Genomic DNA, 25,104 nt, shown 5'->3' on the forward strand with positions numbered 1-25,104 from the left:
ACATTTCCATTATCTAACCTGTTGAGTAGACTGTCTATAAAAGAGCGAGTAACTGCCGGCTGCTCATACACAAGGTTTTTTATTTTGACCGTGGCAATGGAGCTCCTATCGCTCCTAACACTTTTGGCATTGACCATTACTCACAGTGAGGGCTGTCAGGTGCAAAGCTCCACCAGCGAAACTACCAAGGACTGGTGGGAGACAGCACAGTTCTATCAGATCTACCCACGCTCCTTCAAAGACTCCGATGGCGATGGCATTGGTGATCTAAATGGCATTACCAGCAAACTGGAGTACCTCAAGGATCTTGGGGTCACAGCGGCCTGGCTTTCACCTATTTTCACCTCACCAATGGTGGACTTTGGCTATGATATTTCCGACTTCTTTGACATTCAACCGGAGTATGGAACTTTGGAGGATTTCCGCGCTTTAATCAAGCGAGCCAAGGAGCTGGATCTGAAGATCGTCTTGGACTTTGTTCCCAACCATTCGAGCAATGAGAGTGAGTGGTTCAAGAAATCGGTGAAAAGGGAAAAGGGCTATGAGGACTACTACGTGTGGCATGACGGTAAGGTGAACGCGGAAACTGGAGAGAGGGAGCCCCCGACCAACTGGCTTCAGTACTTCCGTGGAAGTGCCTGGGAATGGAACGAGGAACGCCAGCAGTACTATCTCCACCAGTTTGCAGTGCAGCAACCCGACCTGAACTATCGCAATCCCCTGGTTGTGGATCAGATGAAACGAGTGCTTCGCTACTGGCTGAATGAAGGTGTTTCCGGATTCCGATGCGATGCTCTCCCTCCGCTCTTTGAAGTTTTGCCCGATGCCGACGGTCAGTTCCCCGACGAGGTTGTTTCTGGTGCTACTGATGACTCGGAAGATCGGAACTATCTGACGACCACTTACATCGAGAACCAGCCGGAGACCATCGATATGGTTTATCAGTGGCGCACCGTACTCGATGACCACAAGCGCATTTATGGAGGCAACTCAAGTGTTCTGCTCATTGAGACATACTCCCCAGCCTGGTTTACTATGCAGTTCTACGGAAATCGTAGCACTGAGGGAGCCCATCTACCTTTTAACTTTAACTTCATCACTGTTATGGAGCAGAAGGGTCTGAATGCTAGCAACGTGAAGGAGGCTATTGATTTGTGGCTAAACAATATGCCTGCAGGTCGAACAGCCAATTGGGTGGTAAGTTGAAGTCGTTAAGCAATGACCGAAGGCTGAAGTTAATCCTCCAATTCCAGATAGGAAATCACGACAAGAGAAGAGCCGCCAGTAGGTATGGTAAGGAGCACATCGATGCCATGAACCTGCTGGTGATGATCCTTCCGGGCGTTAGTGTCACCTACCAGGGCGAGGAGCTGGGCATGACTGATGGTGAGATCAGTTGGGAGGACACAGTAGATCCCTGGGGCTGCAACTCGAATTCGGACATCTACGAACAGTACACCCGGGATCCGGAGAGAACACCTTTCCAGTGGACAGGGGGTGTTAATGCTGGATTTACTAATGGGTCCACAACCTGGCTACCTTTAGCAGCGGACTATGAGACTGTGAATGTGGAAACGGAATTGAGTGATGAGCGGTCTCATTTGAAGATTTACAAGGCTTTGGTGGCCCTACGAAAGTCATCCAAAACTCTACAAAATGGGTCCACAAAATACAGTACTATATCGGATGACGTTTTTGTAGTTCAAAGGTAAAGTGTTCAAGGTGTTATGATATATCTAGTTAGTTATCTTATATCTTTCATCTTTATTTTTGAAGATCTCTCGCCAACTCAGCCACCCTAGTTGCTGTCATTAACTTTGGAACGGAAGCCAAAACTGTGGACTTGAGTCAATTTGACAAGAATCGAACTGAGAGCTTGCAGCTTCTTATAAGAAGTATTAGTTCCACAAAAGTTGAAGGGTAAGTAGAATATAACTCTTACTTACTTACTTACTTATATATTGTATTATTATTACCAAACAGCACTCGATACGATCCAACAGCCTTGAGCCTAGATCCCGCGGAAGCCTTAGTTTTAACCACCGAATAAAACTCATTTTCTTGAAATGGAAAGTGTTTCTGATTCATTGATATTCGTCTTGCTTTATTCGTAAATATATATGCAGCCAAATAATATTTAGCATATTGTTTTCAATAGTATTATTAACTATACATCAAGTAACTAATTCGAAAGACATTCAAATCTTGGATGTTCCATGGGTTTTCTCATTAACGACTATTTACATTGAACACACAGACACGGAAAACGAATATACGAGTATATTTCACTATTATTTTGTACCCCATGATTTGGCTAGACATGAATTTGCATTACTTGCGCTCTATTTAACAAATATTTAACTATGCGGTTTCGGAGATAGCACATTGTAAGCTTCACACATTTAACATTAATCCGAGTACTCAGACATCAAGGTGACTCGCTACAGCTAGAGGTTTATCCATAAAGTACTATATGTACACCTTAGCTTGGACAACAATTAAATCTACCATGTTGATGGGCTCAAACAACACAATAAATGCAATTGTAATTGTTCTACCTAGCTGCTACATTGCAAAGGGGCTGAAGTACCCAGCCCTTTTGGAACATAATTGCGCCCTCGAAAAAAAAAATATTCCCCTCTTTTACCCGGTGCTCACTGTACAGCTTTTTGCCACGCTTAGCCTATTTAAATTACATTCACTAATCAGATAGCTTTGTTAGTTTGCTTCGGTTTGTAGAAAACACATTTTTGAAATTATATCACATTTTCGTTTTTTGTTTCTTTCGGAACGCTCTGAAACAACGCTTAGAAAACTAGATAAGCTTAAGAGTTAAACACTTATTAATAGTTTAAATATGACAAGTTATTTTTAAATGCCTATATATTTATTTTTGTGCTGAAGTGTAAAATGGAGAAACACATTCGATTTTTTTTTAATTTTTTGGGAAGAGTTGCGTAGTCGACTTTTTATCATGGGACATTGCTTCAATTCACTCTGGCCTGTTATGTGTCTTTTAAAATCTGAAGATACCCCTGGGTATCACAGAAATATCTTCTATATCTTTTCATAGGAAGGAAGTATTTCAAAAATAATTAAGAAAGATTTTTAGGTAAGATAATAATACATGAAAATTCAGAAGAAAATTGGAATATTATTATGATAAATTAATTTAAATAAATGTATAAAAAAACAACAAATCTTAACAAAGATTTAATGAATTCCTTTCAAGATTTTTTTGGACAAGATCAGAAGATATTTCTGTGGCACATCTGCCTGTAATTTAGTCGCCTCCTGGCAGGCACTTAAAAGTGCTGGCCTCTGTCTGGTTTTTCAACACCCCTACCCCTCCGAAAAGCTTGGGTCAACAGACACTTTCCACTTACTTACGTATTGTTGCAGGGAAACCCTAATCTCTGATGGCAGCTTAAACGGGAATTGCGGCACGTTTTTTTGTGGCACTGCCACTGCCCGTGCTGCCGGTGTCACTGGAAGAGCTTTGTGTTGCAGGTTGCTGCTGCTGCTGCTGGTGCTGTTGCAGCTCCGCCTGCTGTCGCTGTTGTTCCTTCAGTAACTGCTGCTGCAATTGTTGTGCGTTTAGCTATAAGTTTGTTTGCAAAACCGGCGGACGTTGGCTCCCGTTTCCATTTCCATTTCCATGGCCATTGTTGGCTGCCACGGACGATGCGATTTCGGTGACATCCACCGTTACCAATGGTGCTGTTGTTGTTATTGCTGCTACCAGCGGCTCTGTTGTTGTTTCGCCAGTTGCCACTGTTGTTGTTATGGTTGCTGCTGGATGGCCGCTTATGTGATTGTTAGCCGTTGTGATGGCGAATGCCACGGCCGGCTGGCCATGTTGCCGCTGATTGATTTTATTATTGTTGGCCACGACTTGCTCCGTTGCCTCATCACCATCACCATCGCCATCGCCATCACCATTGCTATTGCTGTTGCTGTTGCTATTGCCACTGCCCTTATCTGTGGGCGTGGTCGTGGCCGTTGTGGTATTGTTTGGCACATATTGATCGGCATATGGTATTTGATTGTAGGCATTGATGTCCAGCGACGTGATTATGCTGGAAATTGTCTGAGTGGCCATTTCGCACAATTTCTTTGTCTTTAGAGAGTTTTCTGTTAATGATGGGGGTGTGAAAAAAGAAAGTCGAGAAGAGTTTTATTCTGTATCCTAGTCAGAAACATAAATTAATAACAGAAAACAAACTAAGCTAAGAAGCTATCAAGAAACTAAGCTTATTTACAAATATTTTCAAACTTAAATATTATTAAAACTTATTTTACATTTCATACTGATTAATCCACAAGCATAAACCAAACCCAAAGGCCATAGATTAACTCTCTTGATTTTCGGCTTAACCGGATTTAAATAAATTGCAAATAACAATTAATGATTTTACAGGAATTAAACTGAACTTGATTGTGTTAATAGGATTCCATTTTAATTATCTGATTAATTGATTACTTTAAGGCTAATGAGTTAATTCAGCTCTTAATTGTACAAATAAATAAAAAAAAACTCATTTCAATTAGTTGTATTACTGACACCTTCATATACGTTATCCTTATCATCACATAGACCGTTAACAGGTAACCCCGGGAAACACAGCTTCCTCTTAATTACTTACCGGTGTTTGTGGGCGTGATATGCTTCTGGATCTTCTCCTCCTGGGCACAGGTGGCAGCAGTCACCACGGCTGCGGCCATCATGGACGAGGGTCCCGTTCCGGCAGTGCGATGCATGTTGCCATAGCGCGGCGGCATCATGCTCTGGCGCACGTTGCGCTCGGGGCGTATGAGTATTATGTACAGCTGCAAGGACACAAGCGTACGTTGTGGTCAGAAAATCACTGTGTGTGTGTGTGTGTGTGTGTCTTTCCAATTAGGTTAATTTCCCGTATTTCCCTGGCATTAATCATACGACCCCATTGTATGTAATCGTTATTTGGAAGCGATATCCAATTTTGTTGTTCCACCAAGATGGCTTATCTTATGGTCTTCATTAGAAGTCAGTGCGTGACCTGCCACGCCCATTGCCAAGCCCCAAGCTTTAAGCCCCTAACCCCAATATCCCCAATCCAAAGCCAAATGTCATTAGCTATTTCCCGGTTCGATGGCCAGCTGTAATTGTGGGCCGAAAAGAAAGGCCAACGACTCCAGTTGGTTGCTTAAACAGAGAAGAAACAGAACACCATGAACTTTAAATTAACATTTTTACACTCTAAGAAAATAAGTCCAACTTTAAGCATTTCTCATTTCAAGTTCTTTTGAAGGATTTTAAACACCTTAAACTGTTTGCCTTACGTGTAACATATTTTCTTTTGCTAATAATCTCATAAAGTAAGGTACACAAAAACTGCGAGCAGTGCTGCCTACGTTCCCATTTACGTTATGCTGCGTTGGGTTATGTTGCTTGTACGGCCGCAGCACGGTCATTTCCGCCGTGCTTTGACATTGTTTGGCTGCCATTTGGACGCAGTTTGTTATTGTTTTCACCGCAAACAAACGCGGCAAGTACGAAAACAAACTGAGGCAAAAACCGGACGGTCGAAGCAACAAAAAAGAACAAAAAAAAATATATATATATATATTGAAAAAGGAGGCGGATGGCAGTCGGAAGTCGAAATTGCTTACCACCTCGGTCCGTGTCCGCCTTTGTTGTCCGGAAGAAGGCGTGGCTGCTGGCACCTTTACGGCCGGGCTTTAGTTTGTTGCCTCTTAGTCCAGTGATCCCCAGTTGCTTTGTGGCATGCCGCATTCATGACAACCTTTTATTGTTTCTCCCTTTCTTTGCCACTGCCGTTGCCCAGCACAAGCAATTGTAAATTGCATTTTTATGGCTCAAGGTGTTCTTCGGTCTATGTGTGCGTGTGTGTGCTTGCATGTATTTACTGTATCCACATAAGTACAGTGTGTTTTCCCTGTCGCCAACTAACCGTGCATTAGGTGACATCTGATAGCAGACAGTTGGCCCGGTTAGTAGCCAAGTAGTACGATATATTCTATGCTACGACATTTAATAATAGCCCCTGGGCTGAGTGTTTATGGCCATTTGCCTTGGCTTCCCCTGGGGTTTGTGCCACTTTGCACCCGGAATATGCAGACAGCAAACCGCAAAGTGTAGCCGTAGCTTCGTTTCGGGGCATAAAACTATGATATGTGCAATTGGGTGAGCTCCTCTCGGTTTTAATCTAGTTTCTGCCTGATTTACCAATTCTACTTCCTTGGCCTTAAATGGGAAAGTATTGAAGGAAAGGCTTACTGAAATCAACTTTAAACCCTTTAACTTGTAATTAAATTTTCAAATTTTAGATTTTAATACTTCGCCTTCCATAACCTTTTTTAGGGTTTTAAGTTTGTCCTTCTATTTAATGAAGACATTATTATTTCAAAAGCATGCTCTCCCGACGACGTCCCATATCTGGGAAAACAGCAAGTAAACACAGCTTTTCCGCTGCATCAGCTAGTCCATGAACTTGAATGGCTGTCTATATTTGGCTGGTCTTGCAGTTTACTTGCGTCTTAATGGCTAATAACAGGGGGTATTAAAAAATACGTTTGCCTGGCATGACCGAGGATGGTTTTATATAGAAAGATGAAGCCCTCGGGAGGGGAGATTATGAGGAGTTCAGCTCTTGGCTTGTTGACATTTAAACTTGTTCTCGATTAAACATTATGAAATGGCCAAGAACCAAGGACAAAGGGCCAAGGAGTGAATGTTAAAAACAATATGGCATGGCAGGAACACAACGCAATTTATGCATCCGGCTTTTGAATTAAAAACCCCCTTCGGCACTCTGGCAGCCTGGCACCCAGACCGGTTGTCATCATCTTCCGTCTTATTGCATTTTAATGAACCACTCGACCCTGCGTCCGGTATAAACGATATAAATGCGAATGAAAATCGCCAATGGCTGCAGTGCTCCTGCTGCACCCAAAATCATTTAACGGACGCCAGAGAAATACGCAATAATTAATGCATAACGCAATTACCAATTGCCTCGTCTGGCAATCAATTTACGGAGGACGCAGGCGGCAATAGATCCCATAGCCAAGCCCACCACCCACTATCAATTACCATTACTCACCTTGGGCGAAAAGAGACACGCGATAGTTACGCTGGCGGACAAGCTGATGGTCACCGACATGCTGGTGATGCGCAGCGGTACATGGTTGGCGGTACCGAAGTACAGCGGTACAAAGGCCAGCCAAATCACACAGGTGGTGTACATGGTAAAACCTGAAAATTGTAAAGTTGAATAAACAAAATGTGGGTGTTATTAAGAAGAGCTTAAAATACATTCCGTAACAATGGCTAACAGCAAAAAATATCTCGTCATAAATCAGTTTTTTTCTCACTATAAAACACCAATAAAAACTGATTTTATTTCGTGTTTGCATATTTTTTAAGGTATAATTAAATGAAACTCTGAAAAGAGTAAACTGAAATGCGCACCGCAACTTAATAATCAGGAAAATCCACATATTATACAAAGAATGCGATGCATACATGAACGCATTTTTATTTTTCATAAATAATTTGTTTGTACAAGCAGCCATAAGCTGATTTAATTATGTGACTGTTTTATAAAAACTACAAGCAGCTTGATTTAACTACCAGTTTTATAACATTTAAAGTGAAACTATATAGCCTAGTAAGGATATTCAGTGAATACTTTGGACTATAATTATTGCAACTTTAATCAAATTTTCTCAAGTACAAATGAGTTTGATGATGTGGCTTTTAATTATAATATATATACTACAAGATAAGGCTGATATCCAATCATTATAAAACGAAGTTAATGGCCAGACTTAACATTCAAGTAGTAAATGTTCTGCCGATTATCCCAAGACATTGGCAATTATTCGAAATTATTATGCTGCTTAAAAATAAAAGACTCAATTACATACCAATATGCTTCGACTCGTTGAAGGCCTCCGGAATCTTTCGTGTGAGCACCGCGTAGACCGTGCAAATTACAATCAGGACGATTGGATAGGAGAACGCAATCATATAGGAGGCGTCGATGTACGAATCGCAGACGAGCAGATTATCCTCGCGTGTTGGATAATGATGCATGGCATGTGATGGTGCAATTACCATCCAAACGCCGTTGATGAGTATCTGTGGAAATGGTATGAATGGTATGTCATCGCGTATTCCACATCCGCCCCGTTGGATGCCATCGCCACCGCATCAGTACTCACCTGAACACTAACCAGACACGCACAGATTACCAACTGTGACTTGGGACTGATGAAGGAGGGCCTCTTGGCGGACTGTTTGCCCGCTTTGAAGATCCTTGCAATCCGATTCGTTTTGGTCAACAGTGCAGCATAGACGACCGTAAAGCAAAAACCGACACCGAACCTGTGTGAGCGGAATTGATAGAAAGTTCACACTCCGCTCATTGCATCATCTCGGCAATTTGCACACACTCACCTCTGAATGGCACACACAATGTTGGTGGGCTTCAGTACGAGGGCAAATGTGACACCGTAGCACATGAATATCCCCGCCAGCAGGATATAGCTCAATTCTCGTCCTGATGCTCGCACGATGGGCGTGTCATTGTGCCTGTCAGGTGGAAAATATAAAGGAAAAAAGAGGGGAAAATGAAAATCCTCAACTAAAGTTACCAAAGTTTCGGTCATATAGCCAGGAATCCTTTGCGCCAATTACGGCATCATTTTTATGTCTCTGCTGGCAAATTTTGTGGCAAACTTTGCCAAGGCAAGGGTGAAAAGTTTTTAATTGCTTGGCCATATCCATACAAGCGCACAGTATTGTGCCAATAATTACAGTCAGAGAAATTAGGGCATAGAAGATAAAGAAATCAAAACCTAAAACTTAACTTGATGTTTTAGTCCTCTTTCCATCTGGTTTATTGAAGAATATCAAACTAACTATATATTTCTTCCCAGTATCATCTAACTAGAAGTTCCTATTTATACCACATTTTTCCCCTAGTGTATTTTCAGCTCACCTGACGAACACGCCCATGACAAAGAGCGTTACCAGGATGCCGGTTGCACTAAACGCCATCGCACCAATGGCCCAGGCGGACTCTGGTCGCAAATATATCTCCGGTATGGGTCGGCAGTACTGCTTGTGGGCATCGGGAAGCGTTCCCAGCTTGCACAGCTTGCAGTGGGTCTCGTCATCCGGGTGGCGGATCTGCAATGGACGCACCGCACAAAGGAACACTTGATAAATGGATGATGGGGAGGCGTGCACAAAGGCGGCATGTTTGCCATTCAGTTGCAGCCTCTTTCAGGCCTGATGACTTAATTGTTTTTGCCTCTCTGAACCCCCTCTGTTGTTGCGCGTTTTAGTTCGGGAATAATTCACTCGCCGCCGCATTTCAATCACGTCGAAAAGCCGACAAATAAATTACGGAGACCAGATGGATTTCACTTACTTGATAGGTTGTGCAATTGAAGCAGTGCCAGCAGCAGCTCTCGCCCTCCACGTACTTCTTGGCCTGGCCCACCAGGCAGGGCAGGCTGCAGACGGACTCCGGTGGCTTGGGGCTCAGGCGTTTGAACTTCACCTCTGCGGCAGTGGGAATAATACAATGAGAATTAGGGAAGTCAAGGAAGGGAGGATGGTCCCTAGTGCTGCCCACTTGGCCAGTTTCTGGACAAATCAAGGTCAGAGAGAAGATGGTTTATCAAGGTAAAAGTATTCTTGCAGCGAAATCAACAAGTTTGATTCTAAACATTTGATTTTGGATTAAAGCCAAATGGATTTGTAGACTTTTTACCCTTTCAGTTATCATATTGAGATTTCAATTGCCATTTCCGGTAATCCAAATTAGGGAAGAGTAGATGGTAATAGATCTCAGGCCATGGCCTACACTCACCCGACATATTGAGCCGCAGCTCGCCCTCGGTGTACTCGCCCACCTTGACCCAGTGGTACTGGCCCGCCTGCGACTGCTTGAAGTGGATGATGTTGTAGCGGGCAGGGCCGTCGCCGTTACCGTCGAAGCGGAACTCGTCGCCGCTGAGGCCTAGAATGATGGAATTGATCGAATTGATGGAATAGAAGTTAAATGGGTTTATGGTTTCACGCCTGCCAAAGCGAAAGCCGACGATGCCGCTTGCCCGTTTGCCCTATCAGAAAATTGACAATCTGCAGCAGTCAGTTGGAGCCTTTGGTTCCCAGTCGTCCGTCCGTCCGTCTGTCTCTGTAATTTATTGAATTTCAATCGAGTTCAATGACGATGACAAGCAAGTCAATTTTCCACTCGAAAGCATGGCCAATGCGCCTTGTAGGACACTGAGATATGTATGTGTGTATGTATGAATGTGTGCGGCTTTTGGCACAACTGCAAGGATGGGCTGCCAGGAAATTTCCACTTAAGCTATTTGCGCAACACTTGCCCGCTGAAGGAACTAAACGGGGGAGCCAAAGGACTTGAGCCTGTCTGGCATTTACTGTTTCTTTTCAACAGAAACGAAAGGAACCTCGGCCCCACCCGAGGCATATGGTTAAACCGTTAATTTCACTTGGTCTTATCCGGGGAACAAGTTAATAAATAGCTTTCATTTCTTACTCACCCTCGAACTCCACTTTACGCAAATATTTGAGCAAATCTGCTCCCTTTGTCGGCTTCATGGCCTCGCACAGAGAAGGACCACCGCCGCACAAGTCGCGATGCATGTCCCTGGGTAGAGAAATTTCATTAAATATTTTCAAACATTAAGCTCTAACTTCTTAACTAGCCAAGAAAACCACTATGTATTTAACTAACTTTTAGGCTTTTTAAAGGTTCTGTTATTTTAGTCCCTTACCTCAGGGCATAGGCAAAGGCCATTACTGCATCGCTTACGAACTGCAACTGGTCTTCAAAGTCTGTGTTCTGCCGTGAAAGTCTCTCTTTTTTGGTGCACTGTTTGGTGTAGTTATTGTAAGGTGTGCTGGTACTGCCAGGATATCGGCACTGGAAGTGATCTTCCCAGAATTCTACAAGAAGTAAATAAACATTATTTAATATTTAACTTCAACTTTTAATCATCTCAGCAATAAACGTTGCCAGGGCTTAACTTAAATTGCCTGCACAATTTTAATCGGTTTAAACACTTACCCACAAACCAGGGATTTCGTTGGTTGTTCTCCACCGTCAGACTGAGAAAGTATTCCTCGAATCCGCGTACTGGATTCGCCTGCGGCTGCACAGACAGCGTGCCTTCCACCTGTTGATGACACCAAGACACACGCGGCGTATACTTAATGAGCTTGATCACAATGAGAGAGCCTATCTCTGGTCTTGAAAGGTTTTTGACAAATTAATTAGCCTCGCACACGATTAATTTAAACGAAACCATAATTCATCATAGGAAAAAAGGCGTGTAAAAATATATTTTCGTTCGTTTCCATTATTTATACGCTTTTTTTTTCTTCCTATTTTGGCTATCATATAATCGGGTTAGGCCTACGTTAAGGCGTGTGTCTGGTCAAAAGCCGGATCATTAATCAAACCTAGTTGGTCCGCCCACTTAGGCTCATAATTTCCGGCTGACAGAAAGCGGCTCGTCATCCAGGCTAACGAAATAGTTCACTTACCTCCGGTTCATAATCATCCGATACCAAATTCCGAGCACTCCAGCCATCGGATCCAATCCAGGAGAACGAACCAGTTGCATTTGCCCGCCGCACGGCCCGCATTACTTGGCGCACCTCCTGATCCGAACCGAAGATAATGGCCCCTGTGCAGGAGAGGATTAAAAGGAAGCGAAAAGAAGGACAGGCAGAAATTAATTTTAATTGCAATCAATGGTGAATAAGCGGCTTTATTGCGGAAAAGAAAACAATCTGCAGCTGCCAACGCCAACAGCTCTTGTGTTTTCCTTTTCGAGGGCTGTCATTCCCTATGGGGCTTAAAGTGTTTTTACAATATTTAATGACGTAACGAAACAATTATGAATATTGATTTTCAGAGTGTTGCACTGTAATTAGTGTTTCTGTTAGTTTACAAATGGAATTACTAACTTTCGATTGCCAGCCAAAGGCAGTTCTCTTCAATTTGCAGGAAAAACAAAATATTAATTGAATTCAAAAGTCAATAAAGGCAGCATGTAAATGCACAAACAATATGGAAATATCAATGGAAATATCAAAACAAAACAAACAATGTTCCCATTGGCTAATTGCTTAAGGCAACGCTTAAATTTCTTGGCTGGGATTCTGGATTTTTAGAAAATTTATATACAAAAAATATTTGTATATACGAGGTGTGTTCAAAAAGTAAGGTGACTCTTCAAATTTCGCGAATTTCAAATTTTTCGATTATCGAAACCTTTTAGAAGTTATACGAGGTGTGTTCAAAAAGTAAGGTGACTTTTCAAATTTCAAATTTTTCAAATTTTTCGATTATCTTCAGTTTTGGGAACAAGAAAAAGTCACATGGGGCCAAATCCGGTGAATATGGTGGCTGAGGCATTATTGTGGTGTTGTTTTTGGCCAAAAAATCCAAATCCTTTGATCCATATTTTTCGATAGCAAAAAATCGCCGAGCTCGCAAAATAACTTGTAACTTTACGCCTCTCACAACCAAACAAAAGAGGATGTTCCATTGAAACTTGGTACAGATGTTAGGGAAGAGTGTACCAATATAACAAAACAAAAAAATCGATAATCGAAAAATTTGAAATTCGCGAAATTTGAAGAGTCACCTTACTTTTTGAACACACGTATACTTCATGTTCTTGGTATTGACAGGAGTTGGTTTTGTTTTTCCATTCCTGGCAAAGTTCTCAGGGATACGTGAGATATCGGTCCGGCCAAGAGTACTTTTTGTCTTAGCCATAATAATTTTTTTTTTTTCCTTTGCCCTGTCCTGGTATCGATTTGGCACTTCTGCTCCGACCACTTGAAGTAAAAGGAAAGGAAACTTAATCAAAGGCAGCGGCGGCAGCAAACGGGAAAACTTGTCGATACTTTTGTGAAGTGAAGGATATTTTCTTTGGATTTTCACTTTGCCTTAGATTTGCACTCGAGCTTCTGGGCTCCTTTGTCCGCCTATATATATCTATATATCTATATATATATAAACTAGTCAAGTACCCTGGATATGCTTAGTAGGAGGGATATCAAATTTACTTTAAGAATACCCAATCGGGTTGGATATTTATGCAGATTAAGGAGGCGACTTTAAAGCGATCTGAAACGGGCAAGGGCCTTGTCATCTCCTGTGTAAAATCGCATCAGCTTGGCACAACTGCGATAAAAAGGAAAAACATGTCGGGCTCGCTTCACTCCAACCATTTACACCCCACCAAAAAGTGACATGTGTGTGGGGATGCGGACAGGCGTAAAGTTCACCCCGGACGGCAGTTACGGATACGGAAGGGCATCATTTTTCAGGGACCCAACTCGAATCCAAAGCTCAACCGTCGCCTCGATATGCAAAATTAAACAACTGATGCCAAAGAAAATACTTTGTCAAATTGATTAATCGTTGCGAGGGAGCAACGCCGTCGAGCACCGTAAACGGCGTCAAATCACAAATCACAATAAATAATGATGGCCGGGGTGGAACCCTTTTCTTGGTTGGCCGACTGCTTTACGACTTTGCTCCTCTGTGCTGATGGCACATTTATGTAAATCAAAAATTGTTTGCCAGACAAAAGTCAATTGTTATTGGTCGGCCCCCGTGTGCTTTTTATTGGAGGGCACGACCCTTCTCCTTCTTCTAAATCGCTGATTAATGATATGCACCAAAGGTTTAGGCGGTAATTATTTTTAATATATATTCCTTTTTGCAGCTTCTGTAACTGGCAGTTGATTAATATTCGACAGGGGAATATAAAATAAGCGAAAAAAGAAGTAAAAGTTAAATTGATTGACATTTATTTTTTATTTATCTGGCTTTTCAATGCGTATGATTGACGTGCGATTGAGGCAATACAGTGTTGTGGGTTAAAAATCGGTTTAATTTAGTTTGAAAAATCGTTCTGATAAATTTGAATTCTTGTCGAGACCCTGACTGGATTTTTTAATTGCTTGCCATGTCAGAAAGGTAGTGTCATTCATCAGACTTCCCGAATGTCAAGTTTCGTTTTTTTTATTTTGTTTTGTAAAAAGAGGAGGGGGTTTTAATTTTGACCTTAACAGATATACAAATTTTTTGTTTCACTTTTCGCCAAACTACAATATTGGCATATCAGTTTGTCCACTTTTGGCCTGATATCTCTCAATTTATTTGCAAATAACTTTTTTTTTGTTTGTTCGTTCGTGAACTTTTTAATTTCCCGCTGGGACAGAATGACGCGGGATAGCGTGGGCGTTTTTTTTTTTTAAATATTTTCATTTAATTTGTGCAATTTCCGTCGCTCAGTCCCTCAGCCACCCAAAAAAACAAGTGAAAAGTACAGAAAAAGAAGCCCTGGCATAGTTCAAGACTCCGGATTGCATTCATTTGGCAGGCGTTGCGAAACGGCTTTCCTTTCGCATTTGCGAGGCGCCTTTCTTTGACATTTTCATTTTAAATTGCATTTTAACTGGCAGTCTGCTGAGTCCCTGTTCCGGTCTGAAATTTACTTTACTCTTCGCCACCTCTTTGGCCCTATATAGAGGACACCAGTCCCCAGTTACATACCTCGGGCCCGCGGCTTCGTCAACAGCTTCTGCACTATATTATCGTACGCGATGTCCTCGGCCACTCCCGAATCCTTTACCAACTTCTCCTTGATGGCAATACAAATGTTATGGCGTGCCAGTAGCTCCTCCAGTTCCTCGAAAGCCTGTCCGGGGAATAAAAACAATTGCAGTGTTTGGTGAGCAATAAAAACCCATGTGATGGGCAAAATGGTAAAACTGTTTACCCAGGTAAGAGTGTTGGGCGTTCACTTAAAATGTATTCAGTTTGCAGGCAAACAGCTTTAGAGTGAATGTTAATGGTTTATTTAGAGCTGTTAAGCTATCAGTTTAAATCAGTTTAGGTACATGTAACTATTTTTATTACAACTTAGATTTTATGATGGTAATGTGATAAAAAAGACTCCAGTTCTTTGCACCTCTTAAGCTAAGTTCTACCCACCTTTATGCCATAATTGCTCTCCTCGTAGATAATCGAGACGTAGCTCCAACCCATCCGCTTGACAATCTCCACCATGGCCTTCACCTGATAGTGATCCGAGGGAATGGTGCGGGAAAAGTACTCGAAACGCTGTTTGTTGCTCAGCTCAGGGCTGGTGGAAAAGTAAGATACCTGGAAAATGTTTTTATATATGAGCGACGGTGGATTACCATATGGAAAGCAAATATTTTTTAGCATGAAAACCATAGCATTGACTCGGAAAATTTGCTTACAGGGTTGCGAGCATGTTGTTTTTCAGCTACCAGCCATTTTCACTTTAATTTTCTTACTTTTTCTCATTGCTCTTTTTTCTTCAGAATACACTTTCGTAAGCTTCTTCAGCAGCTTTTCCCATTCATATTTCCCCACTTTTAAGCTCTTTTTGGGAAAACCCACAAACAATGCAGCCATCGAAAGAAAACATCAGTTGGCATTACTGTGCAAAATCTGGTTCTAGGAAAAAGGCTGCAGCTGGAAAAGGCCAAATGGCCAAAGCCCGGAAACCAATTTCACGCACACATTAACCCATCCGGTTTGAAAGGGTTTCACATTCATTCAGAAGAGATGGGACCTTCGATGGCTAGTCAAGTCAACTGCAAGTGTTTAATGAACTACTTGGTTTCTAATTAAGTGTCATTACCATTAGTCAACAGTTTCACTCGCAAGTGCCTGATTACTTGTCAAGTACTCATGGCAAAGGACTAGCAAAATGGGCAAATACCGCATTTAAGCAAAATGTCAGAGACTAATTTGGTTATGGGCTGGCAAAAGGTTACAAGCTTGATTGGGATAGCTACTGAGTTATAAAATCGATTTCAGATTTTAAATTATTTCATTAGAATATCATACATACATTAGTTAAATGAGAATTTTTATTAAGATTACCAACTAATTAAAACCAAACAAATCAATTTCCTTAGTCAGACCCTCAAAGTTTACATAGCACTTCATCGCTTGATAAAAGTGCCTAAAATATTGTTGTCCAGATTTCAATAAATCATAAAATATTGCATATATGCAACAATTTTAGCTGACTTTCAGTGATGTCATGTGTATTTTGAGCTCAACGACAGCAACATTTTGCAATGCAGCCAATTTCCGCTAAGCCTGAACGAAACTGGCTAAGTCGCTATCGACCAGCCAGCCAGCCAGCCAACCAGCCAGTCAGCCTGCCAGCCAGCCATTTCAATTGCAGAACACACAAAATTTGTTTTGGAAAATGCTGTTTATGCGAAGCCAGCCGAGTATCGACGCGCTCGAACCAAATGCAATCAAATGTTTATGGCTGATTTATGAGCTCTTTTCGGGACGATGCCTGGGCCTGCATAAAACGGCTGCTGCTCCTTCGACAGGCACTTCGTGTGCGTTTAATGGCAGCTTCTACTATATATATGTATAGATATGAATGGATATAGAGTGGGGATCTGGCAGTTGGCTACTTAGTTATTGTCGCGTATTGACTTTTGGCTACAGCTCACGTAGTTGGAGCAACAGCACCGCACTGGCCACTCAATCTCCTTCAACTTCCAGCACGTGATTCATGCCGGCACTCGAAAAATTGTATTTCCTTTCTTGAATCAAAATTAATAGCAGCTTGTAGCATTCCACAAATTTTTTTCTAGTCAAATTGTTCATGAAAAATAAGGGATTCTGTATGCTGAAATATCACCTTATGTTACTTGACCAATTTGTATATTTTTTAGACTTTGTTTGACTTAAATCTTTGCCTCTTTTTACAACTTTCTTACAACTTTCTACTCTTTTCCAAAACTAAATTTTAGTATTTTCTTGTTTAAATAAATTGAGTTTTCTATATTTATCTAATATCTTCTCGTTTCCGAGTGCTCTTACAGTGAAGGAAACACAATTTACCCCAAAGGCTTTTGTTTAGTGTGTCCGAGCATAATTCTTGTGCAACTGCTGCTGCACTTTGTTCCTCTCGTTGGACTTGGTCTTCCGGCATCGACTAATTTAGTGGCACGTGCAGACACTTAGGAATCAGGGAAAGCCCTGCCAAACCTCAGTCCTGCCGACCATTACAACAGTTACCATGTGGCTTCTGGGGAAATTTTAATTACGAAATAGAGCAAACTTTTGTTGGCCAAACTAGCAAAAACACACACATATGTAGCTGCGGGCATAAAGCAAAATTTGAACTAAAAACAAAAAAAAAGAACCCCCGTTTTGTGCTCTGACCTTTTGACTGCGGACACACAAACACACACCCACACATACTCGTACACACAACTTTGGGAGATCTCACAATGGTAACTCACCTGGGGAATTCGGAATAGCCGCAGTAAATTGGCAACTTGTATGGATGTCACAGAGGAGGCGGCGCCCACCACTCCCGATATGACTTTCCGCACTTGCGTCTTGTTGCAATGATATTCCGCGTCATCAATATTGCTGATGGATCCTGAAAATATATATATAATAGAGAGAAGAGTTGAGAAATGTCATCTCGAAATTGCCATTTCAAATAAATTCGCTTGATTCTGTTTGGGCAAAGGTGAATTTCAACGGAAATTTACTTTATGCATGTGAATTTAAATTGTGGCTTGTTTTTCATTGGGAAATCTGTTGATTTCCGGGCTTACCACGTGAATTTTACTCAATTTATTCTGTGTAGAATAAACTTTTTAGAAGAATTTATCAAAGTGTAAATAGGTAACTATGCAGTTTATAGCTATTAAAAGTATTGTTTCTTAAAACGTAAATTAGTAAATTTCTAAAACCATAATACATATTTTCTTCTTATTCCTTTGGGATAACTTAAAAACACAATAACAGGCACTTAACTTAGACATTAAAAACTTTGATTCAAGTTTCAAAGGCTCTCATGTGAACAAATTGTACCTTAATTAGCAAGTTAGACGCTTAACGAAACACACTTTTGCAAACTTTAAAGAAAACATATTAAGGCTTTACCCCAAAACTTACTCAACTTGGTAAATTTATGGGCGATCTGCCCACCACGCCACGCCCACCATTATCAAGTGTTTGCCAGCTGCTGCGGCTGCTGCTGCTGGGCTTAAGTACAAATTAATTAACTCTCGGGCTCGGGATAGTGACTTGATTTTGCCCCTATACTCGTACAATCGATGCCTAACTAGATTGTTATTAACCCAAAGTAGACAGCGGTGTGGTCGGGGAGCGGTACAGTGCGGCATAGACAGAGCAACCGGCGGCATAGTTTACGGCCTGCCTAATCCTGTCAATATAATTCAGTGACTTGGAAAATTATATTTTTCATACGTCATACGCAACAAAGACAGAGATGGCTATACAGGAGAGGGAAAGAGATAGCTGGGAGAAGCACAGCACGTCGCTCAAATAAATCCTTGCCGCGCACATAAATAATGAAATTATGGAGATTAGAAAGTGTTCAGGGACGATGACAAGGATGCTGGCTCTGTGCCCAATTGATTATGGATCGTTGGATGAGTGTGTGTGTGTGTGTGTGTGTGTGTGTGTGGTGTGTCCTAGTGTGCGTCTCTGTGTGTGTGCCTCTTTGTTTGGCCCGATAAAAGTAATAAGCGGCATTTTATGTGTCCTTGATCTTCCCTCCTGCCAGGCAATCTCAATAAGCCACGCCGTTTTGTCTTAAGGGAATTATGCATATTTAGTTGCCCAGACAGAGAGAGAGAGAGAGAGAGGGAGCTCCTCCAATCTTTCGCCACGAAATCCCATAATTTATTTATTAATTTACTTTATTAATGAATGAATCTTTAACGCAAGCTTACTCATATTTCATACCCAAAAGAGTTGAATAACAAGTTGAAAATAACAACAAGCTTTTGCTCTGAGCAATCCCTCATAACACAAATCCCAGAGATACCGCTATCTAATTTGTGTTATCATTTGCCTGAATAAATTTCCAAACAGTTTCCGCCCGCGTTTTCCACAGCACAACAACAACAAGGACAACAAGGATAGCATGTAATGCAGCTGGAACTGCAATAGAAACTACTTTTACTCACAATGAAATCAACATAAGTTGCAGAACCAGAGGTATACAAAATTTGCATATAAATTCGAGAATAAGCACAGCCTGTTTTATCTGGCGTATGAGTAATGCATATTCGTTCGCTGAAGTGCACAGCAACCGTACTTCTACACTGAGAAAAATAATTTTACTGACAAGGAACATTAAAAAGTTTATAAACATAAAGTGTATTCAAGAAACTAAATACTAAAAATGCCTTTAAATGTCATTTAGTGAGAATGAAATTAAATCTTAAATATATACAAAATTAAGTCACGCTTTTCTCACTGTTCACCCCCATCGACCACCTACCTTTGATAAAATCCACAGCCATTTCAAGGCCATACGAGTCCTTATCGCAGTCATCCAGGATATGAGCGCCCAGGGTTATGTTCGGCAGCAGCTGCTCCCGGTTTATCCTGTCGATCGTGAACAGCATGGCCTCCAGGGCCTGGATGCCACCCTGCGGCATAATGGGACCGCAGGTGATGCTGTCCTCGCGCGAATGAACCATCATCAAACCCCCAAGGATGACATCGCCCTCCACAATGGCCTCCCGCTTAACAGGCCAGTGCCTCTGAGGCTGTGTGGCATGACGATCGTTCTGGAAGCTCACCGAATCGGGCAGGGATCTCAGGTACTTGCCACTGCCATCCGCAGAAGTCAAAGGCAGCACCAGATTAAGGTTGTTCAGCGGCAGGTGGCGACCGCGATGACGACCGGAACGGGGCGATGCCAAGTAGTCCTCCATATCGAAATGGTCGTAGGACAGGCCTCCATTAGCCCGCGATGGATGCCTGCCATCCGGCGATGGATCATCGTTGGCATAATCCGGCGATTGCAGATGATTCACCCATTGGTGCCAGTGTTTGCCCAGCTGCTGCTGCCGCTGCTCCAGCTCGAGAATCTCGTAATGGCTCTGTCTGTGCGTCTTCCTGCTGCCGTGCTTTCCCCGGTGATGCTGACGATGATGGAGGTGCTCGCAGCCAAGATGATTGCTATTGCTATTACCACTGTGACTGTGACTGTGACTATGACTATGGCTGTGACTGTGACTGTGATGATGACTGGGCGCCACCGCGTCGTCCTCCAGCTCAATGTCGCCCACCACCTGACTCTCGGCCCGAAGGACGTGACAGGTGGGCAGGACAACCAGGACCAGCAGCAAACAAATTTGCACGAACCATTTGCTGTCACAGATTGTTTTCATATTGGCCTTGGCTATGGTTTTTAGCGTGATATATATATGTATATATATATCGGTATTTGCCTTGGCGAACGGGTTTTATTTAAATGTGCACGGATTTGGGTTGGATATGCTTTGGATTAGCTCACAGTTCAATTGCTCTCGGCGATATGTGGCACGCATTTTGGGCTTTTCTCTCGTTGATTTCTCACAATTTATGGCGTTTTTTTCCGCTTTTGCATTTTGGCCGCGTCTGCATTTGCCAGCGTGCGAGGGAAATTCAAATTTATTCTGATTTTGCAATAAATATTTTCAACTAGTCGCACAGGTAGAAATCGTTGGAGTTTACAAAGTTATTGTTTGCCAAGCTTTTATATTAATATCTAATTTTAATAATTGGTGTGTTTAAGGGCAATGTCACAGCAAAGTTAAATCATAATTTTGATGGTTTAAATTGTAAAATTTAAAGTTAAGTTATTACACTTTAACTTTAATCTTTTACTATATTCATTTTGCCACATTTTTTAAACAAATATTAATTAAAACTTTTGTAAATTTTAAAGTCTGTATTTTTTTTTATAAAAATTTTAACAAAAAATGTTCGCCGAAACCCCCGAAAAGTTTTTGTTAGCTCCCTGAAGCTTATAGCTGTCAAGCTACCCCGATTATTGGGGCTACGGTGGGCGTGGCCCATGGGCATTTGCCCATAAAAATGATTGCCCTGAGGTAAATTAAATTTGCATAAAATTTTACGCGCCGCCGCAAGACGAGCGGAGGAAAAAAAAGAAATACGAGGAAAATGCAAGAAATCCTTTGCCGTGGATGGTGGAAAAAGGAGCGAAAAAGACGGTCTCGCCAGAGGGTTGCCAACGGTAATTAATCAAATTGTTGGCATCGTAATGAGCTTGTCGGTGGTCCCAGGCACCCGATGTTTGTTCCGCCCAACAGCCACCCAATTCGTCCTCCTTGAGCCCGTCCCACTAATCAACAGACGCGTTAACGCCACTTTAGACAAGGCCTGCAGTTGGAGTTTACAAAATTACTTATCATCAGTATAATCAGCGGCATTATCAAGGTAACCCGGAATGACATTGCAGAGGTGTGGGCCTGTGTATGTTGGGATTGCTGACTTGGCCCTCCAGTCTGTCAATTGTCGGAGTGTCGTGAACCATTCAACTTGCAGCATCTGCGCCTCCGGCTTTCGGGACGCATCGAGTAATGAGATTGCGTTAAACAAATGGTGCTTTCCCTTTTTATTGTACGTAATAGACACCGGAGGCTGCTTACAAGCTCGTAATTTATTTTGATTACATTTGTCGTTCCACTGTCCTCTGTCAGTGTTTCTCATCCGACCATCCGCTTTCCCAGGGTTTCACAGGCTTTACGACTTTGTCGGTTGGATGTTTACTTAACTACGACTATTGGGTAATTAATTCGAAGGCCGAAATCGTGATTAAGACAACCAAATCAGTTGAGAGAACCACTATTTGTATAGGAAATAGCTGTCAAAGCCTAGGAAAAATTTGGTCTTATATCTTGTTTTTCCAGGATTCTTAAACATAAAGGGCTTAGCTTACATAAAACCACTTGCAGAAAAGAATTTTTCCAAAAACATTCAAATATTTTTGATTACACTATGGGGCACGTAATTTTCTGTTCTTGCTGGAATATTTTTTGCATAACGAACACTGCCTCAGGCTGTCAGTGACACTTGTCGCAACGTGTTTTGTTGGACAATGTTCATACCGAAGTATTTCGAGGAGCGATACCCAACCAGCCAACCAGCCAACCCATCGACCCATTCCCAGCCCTTTTGGGAACCCATTTTCTGTCTGGGCCAACTCAACTTTAAGCCCCACACCCATACCCACTCCCACTCCCACTTCGCTTTGTCATTGTCTTATTTTGCATTTTGTATGGGGGACTTTGATTTGATTGAGCATTTTGTTCGTTTGCCTTGTGTCCCTTTTCGCTGATTTGAATTTTCGTTAAATTTGGATTTTTTGTCGCTGAAATATTTTATATAATACCGGTCTGGCTTTAAGGGCAGCAGACGATATCAATTTGTTTGGCTTTTTTCCATTCATTCTCGGTCTGTTGTGCAAATTGATTTCCATCGATAGGATTTACAGTCGCATAACATTGACGACTTCGCCGAGTGTTCATGTAAATTTGACCTTCAGAGGAGAGTATATATTACTCTTAAATAAATTAAGGCTGAATTGAAAATGTATTTTAATATTCCCTTTGCTTTCACATTTAAGTTTCGATGACCACTCAATGAGAAATATACTTACAGCTCTTCAATTTGCATTCTGCATATTCAAGAGCAGCTTTTCCTTCTTAATGTATCAAAGGAAATATTTCACTTGTGTAAAATAATGAGAACACACTCATTAAGTACTTGTTTACGATAGGTTGAGTGCGGCACTCAAAAGATACTTAAAACTGTTCTTTACAAAGTACAATTAAACTCTTGATTTCGCTTTAAAACCAATCCTTATTTATGCCTTTTAATTTCACATCTCATTTGGTGACATTTTCGTGACAGCCGCCGAATTGCGACATTTGCATAAATTCTTGGGGACAAACAATAAAGAAAATTTCACATCAAATAACATTCAATCACCTGCCACACACTCCTCCATTCGACACCTGGGCTGCGGCTAATGTCCTGGCTCCCAGGATCAGGCATCGCCCTCAATTTGCCAGAAGAAACACAGAATTAATAGTAACACATGTAGGAAAGGTGCCCCAAAGCCCCCTGAGTATGCCACTCGCTTCCGAAAACCAGAAAAAAAATATGAATAATTCGAAAATGAAAAGAGACTGAGAGAGAGAAAGACATGCAAATGTCTAACATCTCCTTATCCTTCGTGAGTTACAAATGTGAGTCTGTGTGATAAATTTCGTTGACATGCCAGAAACACAGAAAGTTGTCAGCCAGCGAGGGAACGAGGGATCAGGTAGCTAGCTCAGGTAGCTGGTAATCACGACATTTCAAATTCCATATGCAGATATTGCCTCACCTACGCTCCAGCGAGTTTGTGACAGTTGTGTGAATAAATTTTTTAATTTTATTATCGCGCAAAAATGTATTACGGGCAATAACATTCAGAGTAGGCCCTGTGGGGAAGCCAAAAGTTATGAAATTGGCCAAGTCTGCGGTGAATGATCAATCAGATGACTTCTGCTGGCCTATTTTATATTCACAGCACACACAGCATTCAATGGGCTACACATAAACAAAATGTAACTAGGGTGCTATAGGAATATCTACAGTTTGGGAGTCACTAATAGAGGCATCCCAAAAAGCATGCTACAAAATAGTTTGAAAATGGAAATGCAGGGGATTTGGTCCAGAAAACAGCTTTTTAAAGGTTTGAATACAATCTTATTAGGGATTTAAAATCACTTCTTATTTACCCCATAAATATTTTGTTACTTTGATCAGAAAACCGAATTAGTGTAACATCTTGTTAGTACATTTCCAGTAGTAGTACTAAACGAGTTCATAAATTTTTCATCATTCAATTTATTTTTGGACTGTGTAGGCAAACAAATTCAATGGTTTTTCCAAGGGTTTCCCTTTAATTTCGGTTCTGTTTGTCTGCGTGCCTAGATGGGATTATTAGAGGTCCCCGGGGGAAAAGCGCGTCAAACACATGAAATCAATTACATTTCTCTAATGTAGGCACAGCTGCCCTTTTCCTTGTCCTTCTCCATTTACAACCCAGTCCAGGAGTATGCTTTGTCTAGAGTTTCCTTATGGCCAGAGGCTTTCAGCAGCCTGGTCTCGATTTTCCTTATTTTCCGCTCAGACGGGGTGAAATCTCAGGTATTTGCGAGCTAATAAAGTTTGCCTTAAAGTATTTGGCATAAAACTTTGCCTGCGTGGGCCGAGGATATTTGTTTTGATATTAGTGGGTCCTAAGCATGCATGACATGCCTTCCATCTAGTCTATTCATATTTGCTTAGTTCAGCTGTCTGGCCTCGCCGAAATAGAAGAGTCCTTACACGTGGCATTCTGAGCGGTTTGGTAAGCAATTTCCATGGCTCGTATCAATAATTTTCTAGGTTTTATTGTTATTTGCGAGTATTTTTATGTATTTGCCAAGACGAACCCAACGCGCCCCGGGGCGTGTATATATCTACCCCCATTCCCCATAGTCTCAAATTGGGTGGCTTCGATGGTACTGAAATAGTTGGATGACCCTAATGGAGATGGCTGTCACAGGAGCTGGCTTATTCACAGCCATTGGCAAATTAAATTCCATGTTAATGTCGAGAGTAAGCAAAACTTGTATTTTAATAAAAATTATTCACTGTAAGCCAATGAATTAATTGATTTAATTGACATCAGCATAATAGCATTACAATTTCATGCCCTTAAGTGTGAAAAGCTTGTTAAATAAAATACAAGCTTATTAAATAAATACCTATAAGAGGAATCACACATTGTTTTAATATATTGAATTTAATTGAGCTACCAAAGGGAAATGCAATGATAATAAAAAGCAATCAAATACCTTTCAAGGCGGCAAAAATCAAATAGTGCCGGAAATCAAACGGACCCATTAAGTGAAATGTTGCGGAAGTTTCATATAAAAATGCAATTATCCCACACACACACAGTTTGATTCAGCAGAGAACGGATGACAGGAAATCAACAGGCAGCGCCGTATAGCAATTTAGCAGCAAATTGTTTTCTTCCACACATGACAGTGGCAGGAAAACCTCAAACCTCAACTTCAACCTCAAGTTCAATCAGATGCCATGTGGACCAGTAAAGAGAGGGAGAGCCAAATCAAACAGGAACCTG

At 41.5% G+C, this 25,104-nt stretch overlaps 2 protein-coding genes across 3 annotated transcripts in view; one reads left to right on the forward strand and one right to left on the reverse strand.

Annotated features, from left to right (window-relative positions):
• The first annotated feature begins 75 nt into the window (after nt 1–75).
• Nucleotides 76–2,091, forward strand: LOC108104547 (maltase A3). Its single transcript, XM_017210688.2, has 4 exons — nt 76–1,197; nt 1,254–1,708; nt 1,777–1,920; nt 1,984–2,091. The coding sequence occupies exons 1-4, from the start codon at nt 97–99 to the stop codon at nt 2,048–2,050; spliced, it is 1,767 nt and encodes a 588-aa protein (XP_017066177.1). The 5' UTR covers nt 76–96; the 3' UTR covers nt 2,051–2,091.
• Nucleotides 2,092–2,252: 161 nt separating this feature from the next.
• The window catches only part of LOC108104545 (metabotropic glutamate receptor 2), a 57,201-nt gene continuing 34,349 nt past the window's right edge, over nt 2,253–25,104 (reverse strand). Inside the window, exons 1-17 of one of the 2 annotated variants that reach the window (XM_017210686.2) lie at nt 19,408–20,652; nt 17,384–17,526; nt 15,069–15,239; nt 14,628–14,772; nt 11,594–11,736; nt 11,115–11,223; nt 10,822–10,993; nt 10,588–10,694; nt 9,888–10,037; nt 9,444–9,577; nt 9,009–9,199; nt 8,465–8,599; nt 8,230–8,392; nt 7,933–8,146; nt 7,107–7,258; nt 4,647–4,830; nt 2,253–4,134 (exon numbers count right to left, since the gene is read on the reverse strand). In XM_017210686.2, coding sequence (XP_017066175.1) covers nt 3,602–4,134; nt 4,647–4,830; nt 7,107–7,258; nt 7,933–8,146; nt 8,230–8,392; nt 8,465–8,599; nt 9,009–9,199; nt 9,444–9,577; nt 9,888–10,037; nt 10,588–10,694; nt 10,822–10,993; nt 11,115–11,223; nt 11,594–11,736; nt 14,628–14,772; nt 15,069–15,239; nt 17,384–17,526; nt 19,408–20,305 — 3,744 coding nt within the window. In that variant the 5' untranslated portion in view covers nt 20,306–20,652 and the 3' untranslated portion in view covers nt 2,253–3,601. Of the gene's footprint in view, nt 4,135–4,646; nt 4,831–7,106; nt 7,259–7,932; nt 8,147–8,229; nt 8,393–8,464; nt 8,600–9,008; nt 9,200–9,443; nt 9,578–9,887; nt 10,038–10,587; nt 10,695–10,821; nt 10,994–11,114; nt 11,224–11,593; nt 11,737–14,627; nt 14,773–15,068; nt 15,240–17,383; nt 17,527–19,407; nt 20,653–25,104 lie in introns of those variants that run through there. The other variant, XM_017210685.2, reaches the window with a different exon arrangement.

This window comes from Drosophila eugracilis, unplaced genomic scaffold, assembly GCF_018153835.1.
Source record: "Drosophila eugracilis isolate 14026-0451.02 unplaced genomic scaffold, ASM1815383v1 contig_1765, whole genome shotgun sequence".
Taxonomy (NCBI): domain Eukaryota; kingdom Metazoa; phylum Arthropoda; class Insecta; order Diptera; family Drosophilidae; genus Drosophila; species Drosophila eugracilis.